Source organism: Sarcophilus harrisii, chromosome 3, assembly GCF_902635505.1.
Source record: "Sarcophilus harrisii chromosome 3, mSarHar1.11, whole genome shotgun sequence".
NCBI lineage: Eukaryota > Metazoa > Chordata > Mammalia > Dasyuromorphia > Dasyuridae > Sarcophilus > Sarcophilus harrisii.
In genome coordinates this window covers 177,257,059-177,280,945 of record NC_045428.1, presented here as the reverse complement: position 1 = coordinate 177,280,945, position 23,887 = coordinate 177,257,059, and the positions used below count along the sequence as shown (strand labels likewise).

Genomic DNA, 23,887 nt, shown 5'->3' with positions numbered 1-23,887 from the left:
TATTTATCTATGTTCCCCTAATTCTGTAGCAACAAAGAAGAGAGCGTGAAGCTAGAAGGCAACAGGAGCGTGAGCAGAGGAGGAGAGAACAAGAAGAGAAGAGGCGCCTGGAGGACTTAGAAAGAAGACGGAAAGAAGAGGAAGAGAGAAGAAGGGCAGAAGAAGAGAAGAGGAGAGTAGAGAGAGAGCAGGTGAGTCTATGAAAGAAGGTAACAATGCAATTATTTTTAAGGTATGTTTCTTTTGAGGCTTTAAAAAATTTTGATTTTTTTTTTTTTTTTTTTTTTAAGGGAGTAGAAAGTCATAATCCTGAATAAAGCAATGTATTTAGGAGGATTATTAAATAAATGTTTTATCTTTTTTGGTAACTTAGTCATAAATGGAATATATAGCTATATGAGAATTATATGACCTTATTATTCAAATTGAGTGATTACTGAATAGTAATTTACTCAGAAAAGATACCTGAAAATAGCTTTAGCACCTAGATGTATGTCACAGAAGTTTAAGATTATGACTATAGTTAATTATTAACTCTACTTTTTTGGCTTAATTATAATGGGTCTCTTACTACATTGAAAAATTATTGATAAAAAAAATTGACAAAGGGTTTCAGAAATTAGTAGGAGCAAATTGGATCCTCTGGTGAGTTCAAATGCTGGATGATTATTGAGATCACATAAGAGAGAGTAAAAGCAAAATTTTTCTGTTTTTTTCTCAAGCGACTTTTTAGCCATTGCATTTTATTGAAGTCACCTAATGGCTATAGTTAGAAATGACCATTAATTGCTGAACCAAGTGTAGACACAGTAGTTTGATTGTGATTAATCCAGTGGTTAAGGTATATGTTTGTTTTCTATTACAGAATTTTATTGGTTTGAACCAGATCGCTAATATTATGTCTCCCCATTTTTGGTCTGTTAACTTTCTTTCCTTTTAATTGCCCCTTAGAAAGAGAAGAGATAGTTCAAGTAATGTTCTAAGCTTACACTGAAATACTTACCCTGCCTAATTATGTCTTTCAAATTTGCTTATTCAGCTGCTCTATTTGTTTACTAAACTTAAATACCTCAAGTTTTGTAAGAGTTGGGTTGCATGTACATCAGATTGCACTTCTATTCACTCATTCATTCATTCCACATAAATTTAGTAAAAACCTATTTGTGCATGTGAATCTTGAAGCTTAAAATTTCTGTTTCTTTCATCATGCTTGAAGTTGGTGCCTAGTTCATGGTATTTATTTAAATGTGCATTTGTTTTGAAATGTTATTTATATTTGTAATTAAGGTCTTTAAAGAATTCAGTATGTTTTCTGATTATTTTAATAGTTTTGAGAGATCGAAAGAATTCAGTATGTTTTCTGATTATTTCAGTAGTTTTGAGAGGTTGATTGGCTTCTGTATTTTAGATGGAACTACAAACTAACATTAACTTAAATGAAGATACAGAGCTAGAAGTGGTCTGTTAGTGAAGCTTATACTTCATAAATTTGCACATTCTGCACCTCAACTTAGAATGTTTTAAAATTCTCTATGTCAGTGAAGATACAGAACTAGAAATGTTCTGCTAGTGATGCTTATACTTTGTGAATTTGTACATTCTGAACCTCAACTTTTAAAGTTCTAAAATTCTCAACGTCACTTTTGTGACTTTTTTCTTTCTAGAACAAATATTACTAGGATAGCCTTACTATAAGGAGCACGCTTTGTGTACATATGTGTTTGTGTATGTAAATTTATGTTCTGTGCAATGGGTGATATATGCTAGGATTTATTTGCAGCTTGGACAGAATATTTTCTTGAATTTTGAGATGATAAAGATAGGAAATCTATGAATGAACTCTTTGTCAAAAGACAATTACATTTTAAATCTGTGTATATCAGAAAATAAAATTAGTTTGGTGTCAAATTTTATTTGTGAATATTTGCCATTACTTATGGCAGTGATAAACTTTAGTAAGAGTATGCTTGAGGATGACGGGATTTTATGGATATAGAGATTGAAAAGAGATCAGAATTGAAGTGTTTCAGTCAGTGTCTTTGGGGAAAACTTTTTTTCTTTTTCTATTTGCTGTTTGTGTACAGTAAACTCTGTTACATAACCCTTCACCAACCAGAATTCATAGCTAGCCCATTCTTTTGTTAAGTCTCTTTCTGACCACAGCTATGATAACATAGGGGAAAGTGGTCTCTAGAGATAAAAGTTCACAAAATGGAACTGTTTTCCCATGAAAAGAATTTTTGGGGGGTTTTAGAATGGTCCTTCCCTATTCCCTTACCCTTCCTCCCCTGATAACTCTTACCGATGTCCTTTATTAGGGTAGGAAGTTAGGTTATTGTGTCATTTAGAAAAGAGGATGTAAAATAGTCTGTAGTTTAGATTCTTCATCTATAAAATGATGAGAATATATGACTTCTGAGGTCCCATAAGATCTTAAGTTTATGATCTCATTATAAGATCCTTTATCTCATTTGAAACTCAGAAAATTATTTGGTGATTTAGATAGATCAGGTAATATTTCACTAATTTTTCAGATAAAAAAAAATAGCCAGAGTAAGGTTTAATGATATGCCACACAAGTTGTCATTGGTGGAATTGAAATAGTAATCCAACTCTGATTCTCAACACACTGGTATTTTCATTATAGCATGACAGTGCCTGGAATTAGAACACCCAAGATAGGCATTTCAGCATTCAAAAAATACATTTGGAGCTGTTTTCATTATTTGATGGCTTTCCTTGTCAAAAGTAAAAAACAAACAACAACAACAAAAGCCAAAGAGGGTCACTAAAGACCTGCTTTTTATTATGTTATAAATGAAAATTATAAATAAAATGACAAATTACAAAAATAAATAAAAGTTACAATAAAAATTATAAATTAAAATTACAGAGAGGTGATAGCTTTTATTTATATTTAAGTATTTCCAGGTGACTTCAGAATTATCCAAGAAAGATACAGATATAACCAGAAGTATTTAACTGCTATGTTTTGTTGTATGCCTTTTTAAAATGGATAATCTCTGCATGGTATATATGTTAACTCTATTAACCAGAAGTTTTGATTAACCAGATTACCCCCAGTTTCCCAACTATATTAAATAAGCAATAGTTTGCTATATTTATGAATTGAATTGTTGCTCTTCTAAAGTCCATCATTCACATCTCATCAGATGCTCACATGTGTATACAAATACACAGTTACATGTTTCACTAGATTTTGTGTCCTTATTTTATCATTTAAAAAGGATTTTTTGGACCCATTTTAAGTCTAAGGCCTTTAAAGAATGTTTTTTTTCAGGCAATTAGTGAACTCTTGCCAAAGGTGTTTGGGGACAGAAGTTCTTGGTGTTTTCCACTTAGGTGGTTCTGATGCATTCCTTTTGAATAAATTGATTGCTGGGTAATTTCTATGTGACAGGAGTATATCAGGCGACAGCTAGAAGAGGAGCAGCGGCACTTGGAAATCCTTCAGCAGCAGCTGCTCCAGGAGCAGGCCATGTTACTGGTAAACGCACTGTATCTGTTTTGTTCCGTAGCTTTAGGGTTCTTTTATCTGGCCAGGCCCAGGACTTTCCTTCAACCCCCAATTCCCAGTTAGGCACAGCTGCGCTCACTGTATGAACAATGGAGTTGTATTAAATGGACATTTCTGTTAATGTAGTGGGTTGAGAGACACAACACTGAGAGGAATACTCTGTGGTCACACTGCTTTGGGCACATCCAGAGGAGGGCTTTATTTATTTATTTACTTCAATAATTTGAACTCTTCTGGTTTTGGTGATCAAGGTTGTTGGTTTTTTTTGTTTGTTTGTTTTTTGTTTTCTTTTTTGTTGTTGTTGGTTTTTTTTTTTTTTTTTTTTGTGCAGACCTTGGCATTTATAGAAAGAACTTAGAGTGCTTAACGTTTTGGATTCCAAACACACACCACATAAAATTAACTGGGAGCAATGGTTTATTATTGTTACATATGTAGCCTTTGTTCTAAAAGCATCACATCTTTATTGAAATCATTATCTTTAGGAGGGAAGCCACTTTGGTCCTAATAATTCAGTAATTATTATGGTTAGCAGTATTCTGTCAGGTTTTCCTACAGGTACCATGCCATGTAAAAGCCCTGTCTTTTGCTGCACCAATAAATCAATCAATAAATAAAAGGAGAGGGGGAAAATCAGGTGGTTTATTTTCCCTCCAAGGGCTTGATAGATTAGCAACATTCTGTTGCTTTGATCATTCTCTCCTTCCTAAAGGAATACAGATGGCGGGAGATGGAAGAACATCGGCAGGCAGAGAGACTCCAGAGGCAGTTACAGCAAGAGCAAGCATATCTCCTGTCCTTACAGCATGACCATAGGAGGCATCACCAGCAGCAACAGCAGCAGCAACAACAGCAACAGCAAGAAAGAAATAAACAGAGCTATCACCCTCCTGAAACTAAACCTCACTATGAAGCTGCTGAAAGATCTAGAGAGGTAACTGTCTCTTTTGGCTAAAATGATCTGTCAGAGGTCACACAGCTATTAAGCCAGCATTCCTTTCTAGGATATTCTATAGCTGCCTCTGTGACAAGTTTCAGTTGAAAGATAAATTAAAGGTCAGAGAAAGACAGGCAAACTGAATGTGCAGTGGGAATGATGTAGCCAAATTATCCTTAAATCTTTTTAAAAATAAGTTTGAATAAATTTATTTTTATAAACCTCTTCTAAAGAAAGGGGGAGAGAAAGAAGACCAAGGATACATGACAGGTATGTTATTGGGCTGTGTCGCTGTTAGATATTAAGTTTCAGAATACCACGTAGCATTTCAAGGATAGGGAAATTTGGCCATATGGTATATGCTTTCTGAGTTTTTTGGATAATCCTAATCCTGTGAATTAATGAGCTAATTCTTGAATATTAGACAACACAGAAGGAAGGCACTAGTCTTAGAATTGACTCAAAGAGATAGTGACATTTTCAGTATATATTTCTCCGTAGAGATCAAGTCTGTAATCTCACAAAAATATACTAAATTTAAATCTGTTAAGAGTTCTAGGTCTGGTCCCCTATAACCAATGATAGCTCTGCTGTTTTTTAGAAGACTGTGAAAAAAGATGGGCTTGTTTTGACATTTTTTCCCTAGCAAAATATGCAGGGTTTTAGTTTTTTGCTTTTTGAAATGTGCTTTAGTTGCAGCTAGCTATGAAAATTATTTTTGACTACCTTGTACTAACAAATATTAACCATCTTCACTTTGTCTTAAAATTTTTTCTGAAGCAAATTTTAATGTTCCTTTTTATTTTGCTGTCTTCTAGCTCTGCCTTTTCTAATAGCCAAGGACAAATTAAAAAGGCTTCATGAAAGGCTGAAGTCTTAGGAGGCCTCTATAGGTATTTAAACTCTAGTTCACTAACAGTGAGTTATGTCTTCTATGCAGGTGGAAGATAGATTTAGGAAAACTAACCAAGGTTCCCCTGAAGCACAGTCTAAGCAGACAGGCAAAGTTTTGGAGCCACCAGTGCCTTCAAGATCAGAGTCTTTTTCCAATGGCAACTCCGATTCTGTTCACCCTGCACTCCAGAGACCAGTGGAACCACAGGTAGCAGCAGGAAGTATGGTCGGGTCAGGGGGATCTATTGGAATATCTCACCAAGCTTTAGAACTACCCTCTGTGCTGTAGTGGAATAAGATTGTTTTCATTACCCCTTAGAGAGTTTGAGGATGAGCAAGAGTTGTTTAGAAAGGGGGATACAGATTAAAAAGGGTAGGAAGTGGAGAAGGTTCCTTTAAAAAGAACTCTGCTACTTGCCACTATTTATACAACAAATAATTATTAAATGTGTTTTGCATAGGGCTTCAATGAACAGGATACTGTAGGAGACATAAGGTAAAATAAACATAAGCTCTTTATTGAGTTTATAATCTAGTCTAATAGAGAGATTAGACTTGGTTATGAATTAGTGGAATACAAAGCATGAAAGCCCATGTTCAGGAAGATTGCTTCTGGCAGCAGAAAATTTAGAATAGCTTGGGGGAGGCGATAGCCTTTGAAGTGATCCTTGAAATGAGGACATATACAGGATTTGGGTAGACAAGCCAGAGCAGAAGAGACTAAAAGCAACATGAACAAAAACATGAATATAGGAAACTACTCCCCTTTAATATGCCTACTTGTCTAGGAATGTTAAAGGGGAGTAGTGAAAATAAGATTAGAAAACTTGGGCTTAATTCAAGTCATAGATGCCCTTTAATGATATAATATTAGTTGAAATTTCGGTTTTACTCTAAGGTATACAGGATGCTTTATCAATTTTTACCTTGTTTGACTCTCACAACAGCCTGGTGAGGGAATTTTTACTATTTATAGATGAGAAAAACAGCTGCCTGATCCTTAATCTTCTTTGATCTCATCTTCCTCATCTGTGAAATAATGAAGATAGGACTGAGTGACCATTGTGGCCTCTTTCAGCTCAAACCTTTGATCCTACAAGCATGAGAGAGATAAAGAAATTTACCTAGGTTTATGTAGTCATTCATCGGGTCAAAGGCAGAATTTTTTTAGTAGATAGTTGGAAGCCATTAAGAATAAGTTTTCTGGAGATGATACAGTGGGTAGAGCACCAGCCCTGGAGTCAGTAAGACCTGTATTTAAATCTGGCCTCAGATATTAGCTCTGTGACCATGGATAAATCATTTAATCCCAATTGCCTTACCCTGCTTATACCACTCACTTCCCAAAATATTGCTCTGCCTGCAGCATCCAGGATGGGTTGGAAATATCAGAGTTTAGAGATGAGAAGAGCAGGTAGAAACTTTTATCCTGTAGTCCAAGTTAGGTGAGAATGGCAGCAAAAAAGAAGATAGATCAGAAGCAGAAATAATCTGATTTCGTAGCTGTTTGATTGACAAATGAGTTTATAATGATCCTAAGGTTTCAAGCTTGGGAATTTGCTATTGATGGAAATAATGAAGTTAAAAGAAGAGTTAGATGGTACCACATTTTATCAGCTTTACTGTAAAGATCTAGAACAAAAGATTTCTTTGTGTACCTTGTCTTTGTTTTTGAAGCTGAAACAGTACCTACCTGTTTCAGGCCTGTGGCTGCTGCCTGCTTTGCAATACTACTGCTGGGTATCTTCTTGCCAACACTGCTTGGGCTTCATTTGTCCATGTTGAATTGTGGAGAATGGGGGAGAATGGATGCTACCTGATTTGCAGAACACAGAACTCAACTTGCATTGAATAAAAGAGTTCACTTTGTTGAATTTCTAGAGAGCCAGCATGCTAAGAGAATCAGAAGTAGATCCCACCATCTCAAAAGTGTTGTGAGGATTTGCTTTAAGGAGCCATATAATTTGGCACATTAGGAACCAAGTAGAAGTCTCATGCAGTTTTTCAGTGTCCAGTGGTTAAATTCATGTCCTAAAACATAGCAGGGTTTTGTTTTAAAACTTCAGATGGGCATGATGCTATTCTGAAACAAGCATTAATTTGTGGCAGTTATCCCTAGGATATCAGTATTAAGCCCAAGGAATTGTAACAGGAGGTGGGAAGATATAAAAGCATTCCTCACTGGGAAGAGGGAACCTTTTTTTCTGATCCACATAAATAGTACAGGCCTAAGCAAATCCTTTACTTTCATTGGTAGAATCGTAGCATAGACAGGGACGGAGAAATAAATTAAGAAAAAGAAAATGTCAGAAGAGGAGAGAATGGGAATATCTAGAAGAGAAAAATAGTAATTAATATGGTCAATCAGGGGCCTTTAGCTTGTCTGTATGCAGTGGCAGGAATCACTAAAATCCAGAGTTTTAGTGCTCTTATATTCCAGGGTGGATAAAAGGAAAGTGAAGAGTTATTTTCCTAAAGCCTGAAGATTTATTAACTGTGGAAAGAAATAATTTTATGAGTATGAATATCATTTATGGAATTTGGAAAATTGGAACAGGCTTCCAGGCTTATAGATTGAATTTTCCTGCCTTCTGTTCCTAAAAACAATCCATCCAGTTCATCCTACACAACAAATAGTTCTTGTCTAAAACAATATATGGTTACGATACATGTGAAACTTTGGTTATCTACTCAAGTAGAATATTACATGTTATTTTTGAAAATAATATATTTTGGTTTTATGGTGCCTTTTCTTAAAAATAAAAAGGCCTCATTTTTCTAGAGGCTTTAAAATTGTTATATAAATCTCATGTTTAAAATGAGGATATTTGATAGGTAGTACATTAACCCTATGTGAAACATGTAGCCTACCACCAGGATTTTTATGCTTATATGCATAATGATGATACAATCATTTTGATTTTTCTATCCTGCCTTTTCATGTATTGTCTTGCCATTCCTTTCTGTAGTTTAATAGTAATTGGTTAAATTCAGCTGACTAATAATTGTCACATTATTGAATTATATCTCACCTCTTCACCTCCACTCACCACTCAAAAAAACCCCAAACAAACCCAGCACTATGTTGCAAAAACTAGTGGGATGTTTTTTGAAAACAGAAGGGTAAAGCAGAAAAGATTGGGACAGTGTTTTGAAAAGTTGGGGATTTTTGATTGTTTTTAGAATGAACTTTTCTGGGACTGTAATGTCATAAAGACATCTGTCTTTAATTTTTTTATATGAATGTGCTGCTTCTTTGCTAATTGTGTTTGAAATTTAATCTAGCAGGTAATATCAAGATGAATGTATTTTGGTTTGCATGTTTGACAGTGGTCTTTATCCTTTTTTCCCCCTACTTTCTTGTTCCCATCTTTGACATGTATGTGCATGTACCACATGGTTCATTAAAACTATAGCTCTCTAGGTGTGCATGTGGGACCCAAATTCTTAAGTCATAGGTACCTGATCTTATTGCCCAAATGCGTGTTCTCAAGGACTTTTCTTTACAGACATATCTTTACATTTTTCTATATGTTGTGCCCTCTGGGTTGCTTTATTTTCTTCTGAGTGCCTTGCCTTGCCTTGCCTTCCACCATCTCTAGTTTGTGTTTCCCTTCTTGCCATTTCTTCTCTTTGGATTTGGTGTTGACTGGAAAGCCAGTTTTATGCAGAACGCATTGAATGTTTTGTGTTTTGTTTTCTTGTAAGGTACAGTGGTCCCATCTGGCATCTCTCAAGAACAATGTTTCCCCTGTCTCGCGATCCCATTCCTTCAGTGACCCTTCTCCTCCCAAATTTGCACATCACCATCTTCGTTCTCAGGACCCATGTCCACCTTCACGCAGTGAGGTGCTAAGTCAGTGTTCTGAATCTAAGTCGGAGGTACCCGATCCCACCCAAAAGGCTTGGTCTAGATCAGACAGTGACGAGGTGCCTCCAAGGGTAAGGAGTAGAAAGACAGATGGATACATTTTTAAGGGTGTGGTCACTCTTCATCAGAGTTAATGGGGGAGTGAAACTTAATAGAAGGGTCTGTGCTATGGGGAGGGACATTAGAAATAGATAGTTGTGCCTAGCCAACAGCAGGTGGAGCTAAAATTATTTGAAGCTTAAGCCTAGAAGAAATAGGCTTCCAGATCAAATGCAATTAGCATTGACAGATGTCTTATAATGGCATACAAGAGCCAAGTGATTTATTTCACACTAATAACAAAACACTTGTATTCAGGAAGACTTCAGAGAAGACAATCCAAATGATAGGATCCCCAAATCATAAGAAAATTCTCTTACTTTCTTTTCCAAAAAAATTTTTTTCTCTCATAAGATTATAGAATGGTAGAATTAAACAAAGAGAGACATTTGGGTAGATGTTTTTTTCCCCTACACTTGGGATTTGCTGCTTCTGAATATTTCTTTGCTTCTTGCTAGTTTCTCCTTCCTGCTGACTCATGCATAGATCACTATTGAGTTCCTTTGAGCGTTTTTTCCTGGTTCTCACATTATTTCAGCAAAATGCTTTGTGTGTTCCCTGCCACTAAAGCTTCAGCCAAAACATCATATTCTTTTTAAATGTCAGACACAAGAGAGAATATTTGTGTTGGCTCCATAGGTATCTTAGATGAAGTTCTCTGTACTTCCTCATGGGATGCAACCTGAGGAAGCTTTTATTAACAGTAGAGAAAAGGAATGGTTGGGTCCATCTTAAGAGTGTGGGTCCATCTTAAGAGTTTGGGTAACATAATTAGAAATTATTTAAATGGCATCCTTTGGTGGGATTAGCTTTTTCCTTCCTTTTTTTTTTCCTTTTAAAGTAATGTAATTGGCCTTCTTTCTCTGCCTAAGGTACCTGTGAGAACAACATCCCGTTCTCCTGTTTTATCTCGTCGTGATTCTCCACTGCAGGGCAGTGGGCAGCAAAATAACCAAGCAGGTCAAAGAAACTCTACAAGGTAAGCGAAGAGTAAATGACAGGGTCAGGTATACTCTGTTTTCTTGTACAATTTCAACATTCTTCATGTTGCTTTTTGAATAGGGCATTGGAAAAGAATATATTGTACACAACTATGTGAATTCTGGACTTCTAGACAAAGACTTTCTAAAAAAAGAAAAGCTGCTTTGAAAATCTGTTTATTTTCTTCTCAATAAATGGTAATAGATGGTTCTACAGAGAATGGAGACCTGTGAAACAACTTTACCATTTTAATAGTTAGAAAATGACTATTAAACCATGTTTAACTTGACATGAGTGGGAGGAGGAAATTTATAAACAAAGGGTTAATGTCTCCCTAGCAATGGTAAATGATGCCAAATGCTCAGAAGGGAGCAGAAATCTAGGGCACCAATTTCTCTTTGGAATATTTATTCCATTTTTCATTGCCCATCTTTCTGTAGGAATACTTCTGTGTTTCAAATCTCATTGTAGGAATGAGAACACAGGTGCCTACCTACGATGACTAAGTAGGAAAGCAAAATTTAATTCACCAGTGATTTTTTTTTTTAAAGCAATATGTATAAAGCACTGTAGTAGGCACTGGAGACACAAAGGCATTTCTAAAATATTTTTGGCCCTCAAATAGCTTATATACTTAGAATAGGGGTGGGAATGAGGAGGCTATATTATGGACATAATTAAATACTAAGTATATACAACATAATATGCAATAATTTCAAGAGAGAAAGTACTGATTACTGAAGGAGTCAGGAAAGAGTTTGTGTAGCTAATGGGCCCTCAATTGTGATTTTAAAGGAAGCTAAGCTACAATAAGATAAAGATGAGAAAGAATTACAATCCATACATAAGGCAATTACTAGGGAGGTGAGCTATGGTATATCATATGTGAAGAGCTAGCAGGTTGTTGGGATATGCATAAAGGAGAGTTATATGAAATAAGACTGGAAAGCTAGGTAGGAACCAGTTTATGGTAACCTTTATATGCCAGGTTGAGGACTTTTATCTTATCCTAAAAGCAATAGGGGATCATTAAAGAATTTTGAGTAATAAAATACAAGAAACTTGTCAGTAATAATAAAGTTGATGATAAATAATAGTATCTAGCACATATTTACCACTTTACAAATATAACTGGTACAGATACAGTACATAATACAAATACAAATGCAAGAATACCATACAGCTAATGAAGTTGGGGGTTAAGTGATTTGTGTAGTGTTGCATGGCTAACAGGTGTCTGAGGTACAGATTGGAACTCAGATCTTCCTGATTCTAGTTTTACTGTGCCATTTAGCTGCCTCAGTCAATGTCTAGTTAATTCAATCTTAACAAATTTGGGGTATAGCTATATAAGATATTTGTGACGCTATCATCATGGGTCATTCCAGGATTTTTAGCATAGACCTTGAGGAATTGAATTTCATCAATGTAGAGATTTTTTTCTTTAGAAATCACTTAACATATTTATAGCTCTTGGGATATCAATTTGGTCTCTCAGCCAAATTGTTGCCCCTCAAAATAGAATTTGAATTTTTCTTTTTGAAGTTTTAAATAAAAAGTTCTTCATAAATTCTTGAGTGATTTCAATAGTAGGTATTAAATTATATTAAATTGTATGAACGACAGAAACAATCTGTAGTCTCTCTAATAATGAAAAGCCTTCCACAATCTGTACTAATCTATTTTTGTAGTCTCATTTCATACTTCCTTACATATAGTTTGTTTTCTTGTTAACTATTCTTGACATAATCCGGCCCTCCTTTGCCTCAGCATCTCTGGGCATGATGTCTCCATAGGGACTCATTCTGTCCTTCAGAAAACTTTCTTTTCTTTTAAGATCCTGTTTACATGTCACCTTCTTAAAGAAGTCTTATGCTAATAGTAAATTCTTCAACTTGTAAAGGCTATAAGCCAAAAATGAAGTGGAGGTGTTGGTGCATGATTTTTTTGTTTGCTTATGATTGTGCAACTTAGTGCAGCCTCTGAAGCTGAAATGCAACAAAGCATGGGTCAGTTTGCTACTGTTTGTGCTAATTTTTCCCTAATAGTTAACACCAAGAAAACACAGATCTTCCATCAACCAGCACTATACCATCCATATATGGAACCATCAGTTACAGCAAAGGGTAAACTTTTGAGTGCTGTAGGTATGGTAGTACCTTGGCAGTATACTTACTAGGGAAGAACACATTCATAATGACATTGACACATGCATTGCCTGAGCTAGGGTCAATGTTTAGGAGGCTCCAAAGGAAAGTGTAGGAGAGGATAGATTAACTACTAAAATGAAGGTCCATTGGCTTACCTCATTGTTGTATGCCTGTGAAACCTGGGCAGTATACCACCACTATGCCAAGAAACTGAATCACTTCCATTTGCTTCTGAGAATCACCTGGCTGGATAATATACCAGACACCGAGGTCCTGGCAAGCATTCAAATGCTTCTGCAGAGAGGACTACTCTTGATGGTTGGCCCCCTTGTTCAAATACCATATGTTTGCTTGTCAAAAAGATTATTTTATGGAGAACTCACACATGACAAACAGTCACAATGATCAGAAAAAACAATACAAGTACACTCTTAAGGTTTCTTTTAACTTTAGAACTGCTTATACAAGCAATGTATACATTGTATAATACAAGCAATGACCTGGGAGACTCTGGCACAACAACTCGCAGTATGGCATGCCCTCATCAGAAAAGGTGTTGTGCTCTAAGAACAAAGCAGAATTGTTAGAGAAGCCACCTCAAATGTTCATAAGAACTATTTGTGCCTGATCTGTGCCAGAGCATTCTGAGCTCCTCTTGGTTTGATCAGTCATAGTTAGACATGCTGTAACTCTAATCTTACATAGTGATGTCATTTTGTTCCTCTTCAAGAGTGAAGGATAACCAACCAACCAAGAATTAGATGTGATCCTTCTTTCTCTGAATATATCTCATAAACTCACTTCATCTCTTCTATGTCCTTTTATCATCTAACTTGTATTTATAATTTTCTATAACTTTGTCCCCTACTTGATTATAAATTCCATATGGGGAAGACATTCTGTCATTTTTGAACTCATGTCCTTAGAACCTAACACTGTGTTTATTTCTTTGAATATGCAAAGGGTCAGTGATTTCTTCATAGTGAGGAACACCCTATACCAGCTCATATGTGCCATATAAGATAAATCCTAGGAAGTTGTTTGAGACCCACATAAGTTATAAATATCAAAGGCCAGAGTAGAAACACTGTCTCTTTTTACTATATACAGAATAAAAGAGTGTAATGTTTGTTGAGATCACTTGAATACATACATATTAGCAAGTACTGATCTATTAACAGATTTCTTAATTGAGATCCTGTTCATAACTCTTTTATGAAAAATGATAATTTGTCATCTCAAATAAAACCCTGTTCTTTGATTATAGATAGAGATCAGTCAATACTTCGATATAATGAATAAATCAGAATGTTGTAAGGCTATTAATCTCTATGATTCTTTCACTATATACATATTTTCTGCATTTTTATTTCCACCCACACTTCAGTCTCTAAAGTGAGCCAAGGACCTAGCTATTCTTTTTTAACATTTGGAATCGTTACTGGGGTCAGCAAAAAATATGCTTGCCACAATGATAGTCTAAAGCATCCATAAGAGAAGTCAGATAATAGGATGGTGATAATAGGAGGGAAGAAAGAAAAGATAAAAGTGCATGTGATGAAGATTACGGGAGAGATCACAGAGACCATTTAGACCAGGTTCTTTATTGGTGAGACACCTGAGACCCAGAGAAGTGAAGAGACTTGCCCTACTAATAGTTACACAAATAGTAGTCATCCAAGGGGAGAATTAAACCTGTATTCTCATAGTAAGGCATAGTGGTGGTATACTGTCCAGGTTTCACAGCCTGTGTTCTCATAGTTCTCATAAGTAACCTGTGTTAAAACATACGGTATTTTTAAAAACTAATGAGAACAAAAATCACTACTGTTAGAATAGCTGTACATTAGTCCCATTGCTTTCTTTTGCTACTAAGAAATTAGTAGGGGTCAGCAAGGTGGCACAGTAGATAAATCACCAGCCCTGGAGTTAGAAAGACCTGAGTTCAAATCAAGTCTCAGACAAGGGAGACAATTGGGGGTAAGTGACATTGATCAATTTAGTCTCCCTTCTCCTCCTCCCCCTCAATAAATAAAATAAAATTTTAAAAAATTAAAATAAAAAAGACCAGTGGTTGTCATAGAATTAATGTTATGTGCTACCCATTTCTGCCCTGAATTATGTTACAAAGGAGGGTTGTTTTTTTTAATTTCTTATAATACAGAAATTATGCTATTTTCTCTCTTCCCTAGGAAGTATAGAAAATAGAAAAGAATTTGGTATTCTAATTAGCTATTAAGATACAGTAACAATGTTCTACATAAGTGGTTTAGGTCATTTCCTTACCAGGAACTAAATTCATAGTTTGATTTATATTTATGATTAGATTCTTGCAATTTGAGCTGATGAAAATAACTTTTTCTGTCTCCCACCCTTTATTCCCCTATTCTTCTCTTTCCAAATAGCAATATTGAACCCAGACTGCTATGGGAAAGGGTAGAGAAGCTGGTGCCAAGGCCTGGCAGTGGTAGCTCCTCAGGTTCAAGTAATTCGGGCTCACAGCCAGGGTCCCATCCTGGCTCTCAGAGTGGATCTGGTGAACGCTTCAGAGTGAGATGTATGACTTCCTCTCTCTGCCTTTCCCATTTCTCTACTTTTCTTCTTCCTAAGAAAGACTTTTACTTTGTTTTGGGATATTATTTTTTAAGCCCTAGAGTATTATTTTTACTAAAGATTTCAAACAATTTCTATTTTTAGTTTTAATTCACTTGGGAAAAAATTATTAATGAAATTTCCCTGTGCTATAAAAACAGGCAAGGGGTTTGTGAACTTGTAGAAGATAAAAATGAAGGAAATAAGGCCTACAAAGAGTCAGGAATTAGGGGAATCCTTCTGGTTGAATGTAAGCTTTTGTTGAATGATTAAGTAGGAATGAAAAGTGGGGAGGTGGAGAAGGTTCAGCTAGAAGTTGACAAGGCTTATCTCAAGCTCTATCATAGCATACTTTGGGGGTGGGATAGGGTAAAAATGGTATATTTAAATAAGAATCATAAATATCTTTCTTTCCTCCTTCTCCCCCCCATTTCTGGGATTTGGTCTTGACAGCATCATCAAAATCAGAAGGTTCACCATCCCAGCGCCATGAAAATGCAACAAAAAAGCCTGAAGAGAAAAAAGAAATCTTCAGACCTCACAAACCTGCTGTAAGATAGTTATATCCAAAATCCTCTTACCACTTTTTCCTCTCCCTTTGAGAAGGTTTTGTCTGTGAAGACTCATGAAGCACAATTTCTACTGCCTTTTGTATTGAACCTGTGTCCTGATAGTGAATCAAGCTAGCAGTGAAATAGTTTTCCCTTCACATTTACTTGTTGTAACCTTTCTAAGAGAGATTTTGTAAAATCAGAAAAGCACTTACTGTGTACTAAGCACTGTGCTAAATACTGGAGAAACAGAGAAAGGCAAAAATTGTCCCTGCCTTCTACTGTCTCTCTGATGTAGGAAACAGAGAACCTGCCTTAAAGAGAGAAGACTTAGTATGTGACCATGGCAGAGCTGAAATTTAACTATCTTTGTAACCCTAATTTTCCATAGATTTTTCTAATTATACTCCCAGAATGTAGTTTTTTTTTTTTTTTTTATTTAAATTGAATTTAAATCAGGTAACTTCTTTGTTCTCTAGGCAACTTGCTAAAGCCTTAAAGTACAGAAGAAGTGCCCTGTTAATTTTCTTACCTATAAATTCTTGATCCCAATGTGTCACACAAGTCTTTTCTATTTCCTTATTTCAGCTTCATAAAGAAACAGGAAATTTATGGCTCTTTTTGCTTCTAACAGTTTTGTTTTCCTTCTTATATAAAATAACACACATATATTTGTGGGTTTTTTTCTTTTTTTTAATCAAGGCTTCTCGAAAAGACTCATCTGGAGTTGAGGCAAAATTAACTCTTTCATTTATAAGGAAGTTTGAAGAATTATACCTCAGTACACTGGCATCTATTTATTCAGCCCACAAATGGAGATCTACAAGATAATTTTTTTTATGCCAGTGAAATCTTGCCTAACCTCAAGTTTTTTTCCTCCAGTGCTTATCTCTGTGCTCTGAATGTTGCATAGATGTCTCTTATAATATATTGAAAAATAACTTTTTTTTTTTTTTTTTTTAATATACCTACTACTCAAATTCTATCTTTGGTGAATTGAGTTCTGGTTGTAATATCAAGCCTTTGCTATTCTACAGCTCTCATTAATCAATTAATGACCAATTTCTGTTCATTCTTTCTTTTGTTTTGCTTCCTGTGTTCTCTGTGTGTGGCTCCATCACGGTGATCCCTCTGACTCAAACCACAATTTTACTGAATGATTCAGGGAGAAGTGGTAAGTACTCTTTTTAAAAACTGAACACTAAAACAATTACTTTCCTTGATTTTTTAAACTTAGTCCTTTTCTAATTTTCTGTATCATCTCCTCTTTCATCTGTAATTATGTTTCGTTCACAGCTTTTAAAGGAAGGTATGTGTTTAGATATTAGAAACTTCTTATTTTTCCATAGGTTTTTCTGATTATACCCCAAAATGTACTATATTTGTTAAATTTAAATTGTAATTATTTAATGTCATAAGATCAGTCACATTGAAGTTGGGTTTATAGTACAATTTGTTTTCCTTTTTTCAGGTTTTGTTTCTTTGTAGTTATAATAACTAATTTTTGATAAGTAGTATTAATATATTGAAATTTAAGCAGATTTGGGCTATGTTATTTCATACAAATTTTAATATAATGATAAGAAAACTTTATCCCAGAAAAAGGGCTGTGAGTTAGATTTGCAGAAGATCAATTATATATAGGGTGTGTGATTTTGTTCCTAATTGAAAAATGGATGTTTTAAATTTCATTCTAGTAGACTAAATATATTACTTCTTTAGATTCTAATTAACTGTCTGGTAGATTTTTAGTCTAATTTGTTCAGTGGAAACAATGACTCAAAATAAGTATAAAAGTCTTATCAGTGCCATGTCATATTACCTTGGAAGGCACTACCACAGACCAGGCACAAATAATCCATATGAAGAGCTAGGCAATTAGTGAGAGGATTTAATAAAAATGCTTATAATCCCTAGTCATCCTTATTCCTTCATCCTACCATTCCTTTCCCATTAGGACTTGACTGCATTGGCCAAGGAACTTCGAGCAGTAGAAGATGTGCGACCTCCTCACAAAGTAACAGACTATTCCTCATCTAGTGAAGAATCTGGAACAACGGATGAGGAAGATGATGATATAGAACAAGAAGGAGCAGATGAATCTACTTCTGGACCAGAGGACACCAGAGCAGTGTCAGTCTTGGGTATATTTTGGAGTGGAAGAGAGTGGTTGTGTGTGCATTCTTCTACTTGTTTTCTTCTTACTTTGAACTGTAGGCACTTTTAAAAATTAAATGGCCAACTCTCAGTTTTTCAAGATTGTTTAATATGAAGAGAATATGCAAATTTGGCATTTCTTTAATATAATCAAAAATCATTTCTCTGTACATGTAGATTTCCAATTTGTTTTCTTAATTGCCAACTCTGCTACATGAGGAAATATCAAATTGATTTAATTAAATAAAATTAGTTACCAGACTAATGTAATCAAATAAAAAATTTTTAATCTAAAATTTTGGTTAAAACCAATTTGCAATTTGTTTATTAAGGGAAATTTTCTACAAGCTTTTTTGGGGATGAGAGGAAAAGACCCAGGAGAGTGGGGAGAGTTTTTGCTTCCATATCCTGATCTGATGGCTTTGAAAAGACGATGACATTTTAAGTGGAGATAATAGGTTTCTCTGGCTATGGAAACTTGCCTTTTAACTGTTTATTTGGTTAAACAGATCATCTCTGAATCTGAGCAATGGTGAAACTGAATCAGTGAAAACAATGATTGTTCATGATGATGTAGAAAGTGAACCTGCCATGACCCCATCAAAAGAGGGTACCTTAATCGTCCGCCAGGTACTGTTTTCTCTTCTGACTTGACAGAAATGTAGTTTTTTTTCTGTTAGTCATTAACCCACTTGCTCATTCACTCATGCTGCTGTTTCTACATTTTATCTGTTGTCCATGTTAATAAGACACAAAAAGGGTAGGAGAATGGTTCGGGGGCTCTAGCTACAGGTGTGTTGTGCATGAGGAGAAAATAGTAGCCTTCCACCTCACATTGTTGCCCTTTGCATGTCTGTCAGTGGTTCTCATCCAAGCACTTGTGCTGAGTCTCTCATAGTCTGTGTACCCAAAGTAGAAAAGCTACAGTTGTTAAGAGGGTGCCCAGAATTGGAAAACAGATCTTATTTCTGTAGCAGAGCAACACACTGGTTCTGAGGAGGACACTCAGCTCTGAACATCTCTCAGGCTACAGGGTGAACGTGTCCCCGGGACAAGCTAGACAAAAACACTGAGAGAGGTGGGTAAATATGTTATAGGGTGAGCCTCAGAGAGAGTGACAGGTTGCAGATTTTAGGGTTCATAAGGTCTCTTTTTTATATTTCAAAATGTTCTCTCATACTTGTTGCATATTTAAATAACTTCCTTTGTATCTGTGTGATCTCACAGACTTTTCTTAGTTTGTGTTCCTTAGTTTTTATACCTGAATATTAATGGTCAATGACAACTTATGCTTATTGCTTAAATAGTTAGAACAGTCCTCCAAAAAGAGTTTGGATTTTTGCCTATGGGTATATTTCAAGGTGTAGTAACTTAGTCAGTAGGGGGAAAAAGAAATGGAGAGTAATTTCTTTAGTTTTATATTGTCTGACACCTAAAAGACATAATTGTTTTGTTGGCCTAGCAGGAATATCAGGTTAAACAGTCAAGTTGTGCTGGCCAGAGGAGCTATCTTGATTTCTGTTGGCTCAACACACATCAGCTTTCACCTCGGGCATCTAATAAAGGAATTGTCAAGAATTGGGTCAAAATTAGCCCTCATTTATAGGGAAGTTTGAAAAATTACACAGCACTTCAAAAAAAAAAAAAAAAGGAACTGAGAGTCATTAGGGTCATAGGCAATTGCAGCAGCACTTGAGCCAGACAAGTGTGCCTGTTTTTTCTACAGAGTACAGTTGACCAAAAGCGTGCCAGCCACCATGAGAGCAATGGCTTTGCCGGTCGCATTCACCTCTTGCCAGATCTCTTACAGCAAAGCCATTCCTCCTCTACTTCCTCCACTTCCTCCTCCCCATCCTCCAGCCAGCCGACACCCACCATGTCCCCACAGACACCCCAGGACAAGCTCACTCCTAATGAGGTATGTCTCTGCACCACAGCTGGCTGCTTTCGTAGGGTTAGACCAAATATTGCCTAGTGGCTAATTTGCAGAAGAAGTCTTGCTAGTCCCCCCCCCTTCCTTATCCCCCACCCTCCATCCTGCTCCCCATCCTGCTTTATTCTTTCACCTTCCCCTTCTCCTCAACCCCAAATAACATGTTTCAGATCTGCATACAAACCCCTAATCCTAGCTCAGTTCTTCTCTACCCCTATTTGAAACAGCTTCCCCCACAAAAAACCAAAACAAACAAAAACAAAAAACAACTTGCCAGTTCACTCTTTATACTTTTCTATAGTTAGTTTAGTTGCATGGCTTTCTTTATATTCAGTTTTTTAAAAATATAAACTAAACTGGTTGCTGTGTACTGAGACCCATTTTATATTTGAAATGGTTGAGGGTAGATGGACTTTTTTTTCATCATTTGATGAAATCTGCCTTCTACATTGTATTATAAATCAATTAACTATGATGAAACTTAGTTAAGTAGACTTGCCTTATACCTAGACAGCTTTGTAGCAGGGGACCTTTTGATTCAGGCTTCCTCTTTATGAAGCCAGCCCTATTATATATAAAGGGGTTTTAGTTTTGCACAACTGCTTAGAGTTTGAAAGATGCCAAACTCTAATGGAGTTTGTTTCCCAGGGGAACCTACCTACGCGGGACCATAAGTAAGATTAGTGGTCTTTGAGTGTTTTTCTTCTCCCTCCTTCCCCCTGCTATAATCTGGAGATTCTGTTTTCTCTGAGGGCTTTGACTGGTGTTCTGCTGGATGCTCATTGGACTGATTCTGTGGTCTCTTGAGTGGGGAAGAAAGTGATAGAGTTTCATGTTCTAAGTTAAAGGGGGGAGAGGGGAGAGAGCCTTATGAATAACATTTTCATAATCACGCAGTACAATAAGCAAGTTTTGTTAGATTTTTGTGTATAGATTTGATGGAGGTATGAGTGAAGTTGATTTCTGAAGATAAGATGTAAATGTAAATTTGACCAGCTTTGAAAAACAAAACCTGTTTAATATCCTGCCTTCCCCTGCATGGTTCTACATTGTTTAGAAAGTGAGTGTAAATAGGAGCATAGCCAAATCAGGCAAATTAATGGCTATTTTCAGTAATGGATTAGAATAATCAATGGTAGAGAAGCAGATTTACCATCTGGCTGAATTGTGAGCACTCAATTAAAATATTTTGGGCAATTCCACCTAAAGAGACCATGATGGCAATGCTAACAGTAACAGAACATGTCAGTGCGTCCAGTGGGAGTATTGTAGACAGAAGTGGTCTACGGACTATAGCACAGTAATGATGTGACCCATATACCCATCCCTGGATTGGAAACGGTGGAAGGCAATTTAAATACTTTTCTTTGTTCTGTAGTGGCACCCTACCTACACTCACATTCTTCCTTTCACATTTATAATACATATACATACACACACATTTTAAACTTAGTGCCATTTTGCTCTAATGTGTGATGTTATCATTATAACCCTTAACTCACTAAACTGGCAAGTTTATTTAATTTTTCTGTTCTGTTTTTAATTGTCATTCCATTTCCACTTAACAATTTGTTGCACTTTTCTTCTCTTTGGGTTTTTTTTTTTTTTTATGTATTAAATTATACTATTTAAACACCAATGATTTTTTTTTAAATTTAAAAAAAATCGCCCTGGTGGTTATTTCACCATTTGCACGTTCCACATTAATGAGCCCTTGTTTAATATACAGATCTAATAGCTTTATTCATACATAATAATTTTGGATTAGCCTGCTGCAACTTTCTGGCAAGAGGCTCAGTTTAAAATAAAAATGATACTAGAAAATGGGAACAATTGAATGCTGAAATTTATTAAGTCCAAGGAAGAACAGATACTATATCTTAGATGGATTTGATTTTGTTGTGCAGAAAACCAAATTAATTATTTGGTGAATCAAGTTCAATTTCAGAGACATGAGCATCCATTTTGACGATTTCAATTAGAAATTTTTAACACCCTTTCCCACTCCCCCCAAATGCCTAAAAGAATGAAATACATACTGGTAGTGCTAGCTGGTAAACAGTATCTTGGGTGATTCATTCTTATATCTTGGAAAAGAAGGATGGCTCTTCAGGTCATTCTTCTCAAAATATCCCATTTCTCCAGCACTCCCTTTGGAATCTGTGCTAAAATGGAGACTATGACAGTGAGAAGGGTATGTGTGTGGAGTGTGTAGGTAGCACATTGGCACATTTTTTGAGAGATGCTGGAAGAAGGGGTATAGGGTCTTTGTATTGTTAAAATAGAGTAATTCAAAAGTGGTTTGAAAAATGTTGATTGTTGTCACTCTATTGATTGTCATTTATATTAATAAAGTTGAAATTTACATTGCAGACTCAGTCCGCTAGTAACACACTCCAGAAACACAAATCTTCCTCCTCCTTTACACCTTTTATAGACCCCAGATTACTTCAGATTTCTCCATCTAGTGGGACAACAGTGACTTCTGTGGGTAAGTAAAAGCAACAGTAAGAAAGCCACTGAAAAGTAGGGTTTTCAGTGTCTTGAGTTGCTTATCCTTGAACTTAGCTGAGTCCTAACATGGGGATTGCTAAAGAGGGGCAGCAGTTTGTTTGCAACGAATGCTTTCATCTTGCTTGCATCATTTGATTTGCAGTGACCTGCATAGTTTTATTTCCTTTTTCCATTTGCATTCTTTACAGAATTAGACATTTCTTTCCTTAGTGAAGTATCAATCATTTACATATGAATATCTTTCTTAAATTAAGGAAGAGCAATTTTGACCTATTTTTAGAGGTTAATTTTAAATGTGCATTCTCTGTTTCAGTGGGATTTTCTGGTGAAGCAATGAGATGTGAAGCAATAAGGCAAGATCCTACCCGTAAGGGATCAGTTGTTAATGTGAACCCTACAAATACTCGACCACAGAGTGATACCCCGGAGATTCGTAAATACAAGAAGAGATTTAATTCTGAGATCTTATGTGCTGCCTTATGGGGTAGGTGATCTTGTATCCTCTTCCTTATTTTCTGTCTGGATATATAGTGTCCTTGATTGACTTTTATTTAGGGATACCTATGAGGGTTTGAATTCTATAGCTATCCAATCCCAATAAAAGGTAAGATATGGTTTGCTTCCTCTCTTTCTTTTCCAATTAGGAAACATGTCACTTCTCTAGGGGATACGTAGACCCATTCTGATATAGTTTCACTATATTTATGAACAGAGGTTATGCGAGTCTGATTATTTATCTGTTATTTTGTATTTCTTTGTGTAATAGCTTTTCTCAGTGGTTTACATTATAAAGAACTAGAATGTTTATGTATATTGCATTTTTTCCATATATCTATTTTAATATTTTTATACATTTTAAAAATTTGATCTCAGCTGTCTTGTGAGCTTGGTAGGGCATATTTTATTATCCTCTTTTAACATTTAAAGAATCTATAACTCGTTCAGAGTTCAGAAAGCTAGTAACTGGTAGATCTGGGCTATAAACCAAAATCATTTGACACTGAGGATATTATTCTTGCTGCTACAAGATTTAGAGGTGTTGGATTTGAAGTTTTTTTTGGAGGATCTGAGTGTTCTGTAAACTCAGTTGGCAGTTAGAAAAATGAGACTGACCCTTTAATGGTTCTTGGTTCTCTAGGATTGAATTTGTAGATGTGTTTCATCAATATATAAGTATTAAAGTATATAAGTATTAAAATCTTGAGAACAGGTGAACTCTACCAAGGAAAGAAACTCAGAGAAGAGAATTGGGAACCTGAACTTTCAGGAATACCTATACAATTGGAAGAAGAGAAGAGATGATTGAAGAAAAATTATAAAAATCATAATTCTTCAATTATTGGTAATGTAAATCAGGAGATAATTTCAAGAAAAGCTTGGAGTCAACAAGTTTTATTGTTTCAAGATGGTAAACTAGTCATTCAGAAAGCATTTATTAAATTATTATATTTTTTGTCATTCAGTCATTAGCAATGTGTCCAACCTTTTATGATCTCATTTAGAGTTTTCTTGACAGAGTTATCTTTGCTATTTCCTTCTCTGGGTCAATTTACAGATGTGGAAACTGAGATAAATAGGGTGAAGTTTCTTGCCCAGAATCACACAGCTAGTACATGTCTGGAAAATGAGTCTTTCTGACTCCACAATAATATGTTTTGTGATAGGCAGCT

The 23,887-nt window shown here is 35.7% G+C and overlaps 1 protein-coding gene across 10 annotated transcripts in view; it reads left to right on the top strand.

Annotated features, from left to right (window-relative positions):
• The window catches only part of MAP4K4 (mitogen-activated protein kinase kinase kinase kinase 4), a 218,117-nt gene that overhangs the window by 172,282 nt on the left and 21,948 nt on the right, over positions 1–23,887 (top strand). Inside the window, exons 13-26 of one of the 10 annotated variants that reach the window (XM_031958814.1) lie at positions 30–191; positions 3,422–3,508; positions 4,251–4,472; positions 5,416–5,577; positions 9,084–9,311; positions 10,212–10,318; positions 14,876–15,027; positions 15,516–15,613; positions 16,779–16,787; positions 17,571–17,746; positions 18,280–18,400; positions 19,497–19,688; positions 22,077–22,194; positions 22,531–22,701. In XM_031958814.1, coding sequence (XP_031814674.1) covers positions 30–191; positions 3,422–3,508; positions 4,251–4,472; positions 5,416–5,577; positions 9,084–9,311; positions 10,212–10,318; positions 14,876–15,027; positions 15,516–15,613; positions 16,779–16,787; positions 17,571–17,746; positions 18,280–18,400; positions 19,497–19,688; positions 22,077–22,194; positions 22,531–22,701 — 2,005 coding nt within the window. Of the gene's footprint in view, positions 1–29; positions 192–3,421; positions 3,509–4,250; positions 4,473–5,415; positions 5,578–9,077; positions 9,312–10,211; positions 10,319–14,875; positions 15,028–15,515; positions 15,614–16,778; positions 16,788–17,570; positions 17,747–18,279; positions 18,401–19,496; positions 19,689–22,076; positions 22,195–22,530; positions 22,702–23,887 lie in introns of all 10 variants that reach the window. The other 9 variants (XM_023500435.2, XM_023500436.2, XM_031958815.1 and 6 more) reach the window with 9 other exon arrangements.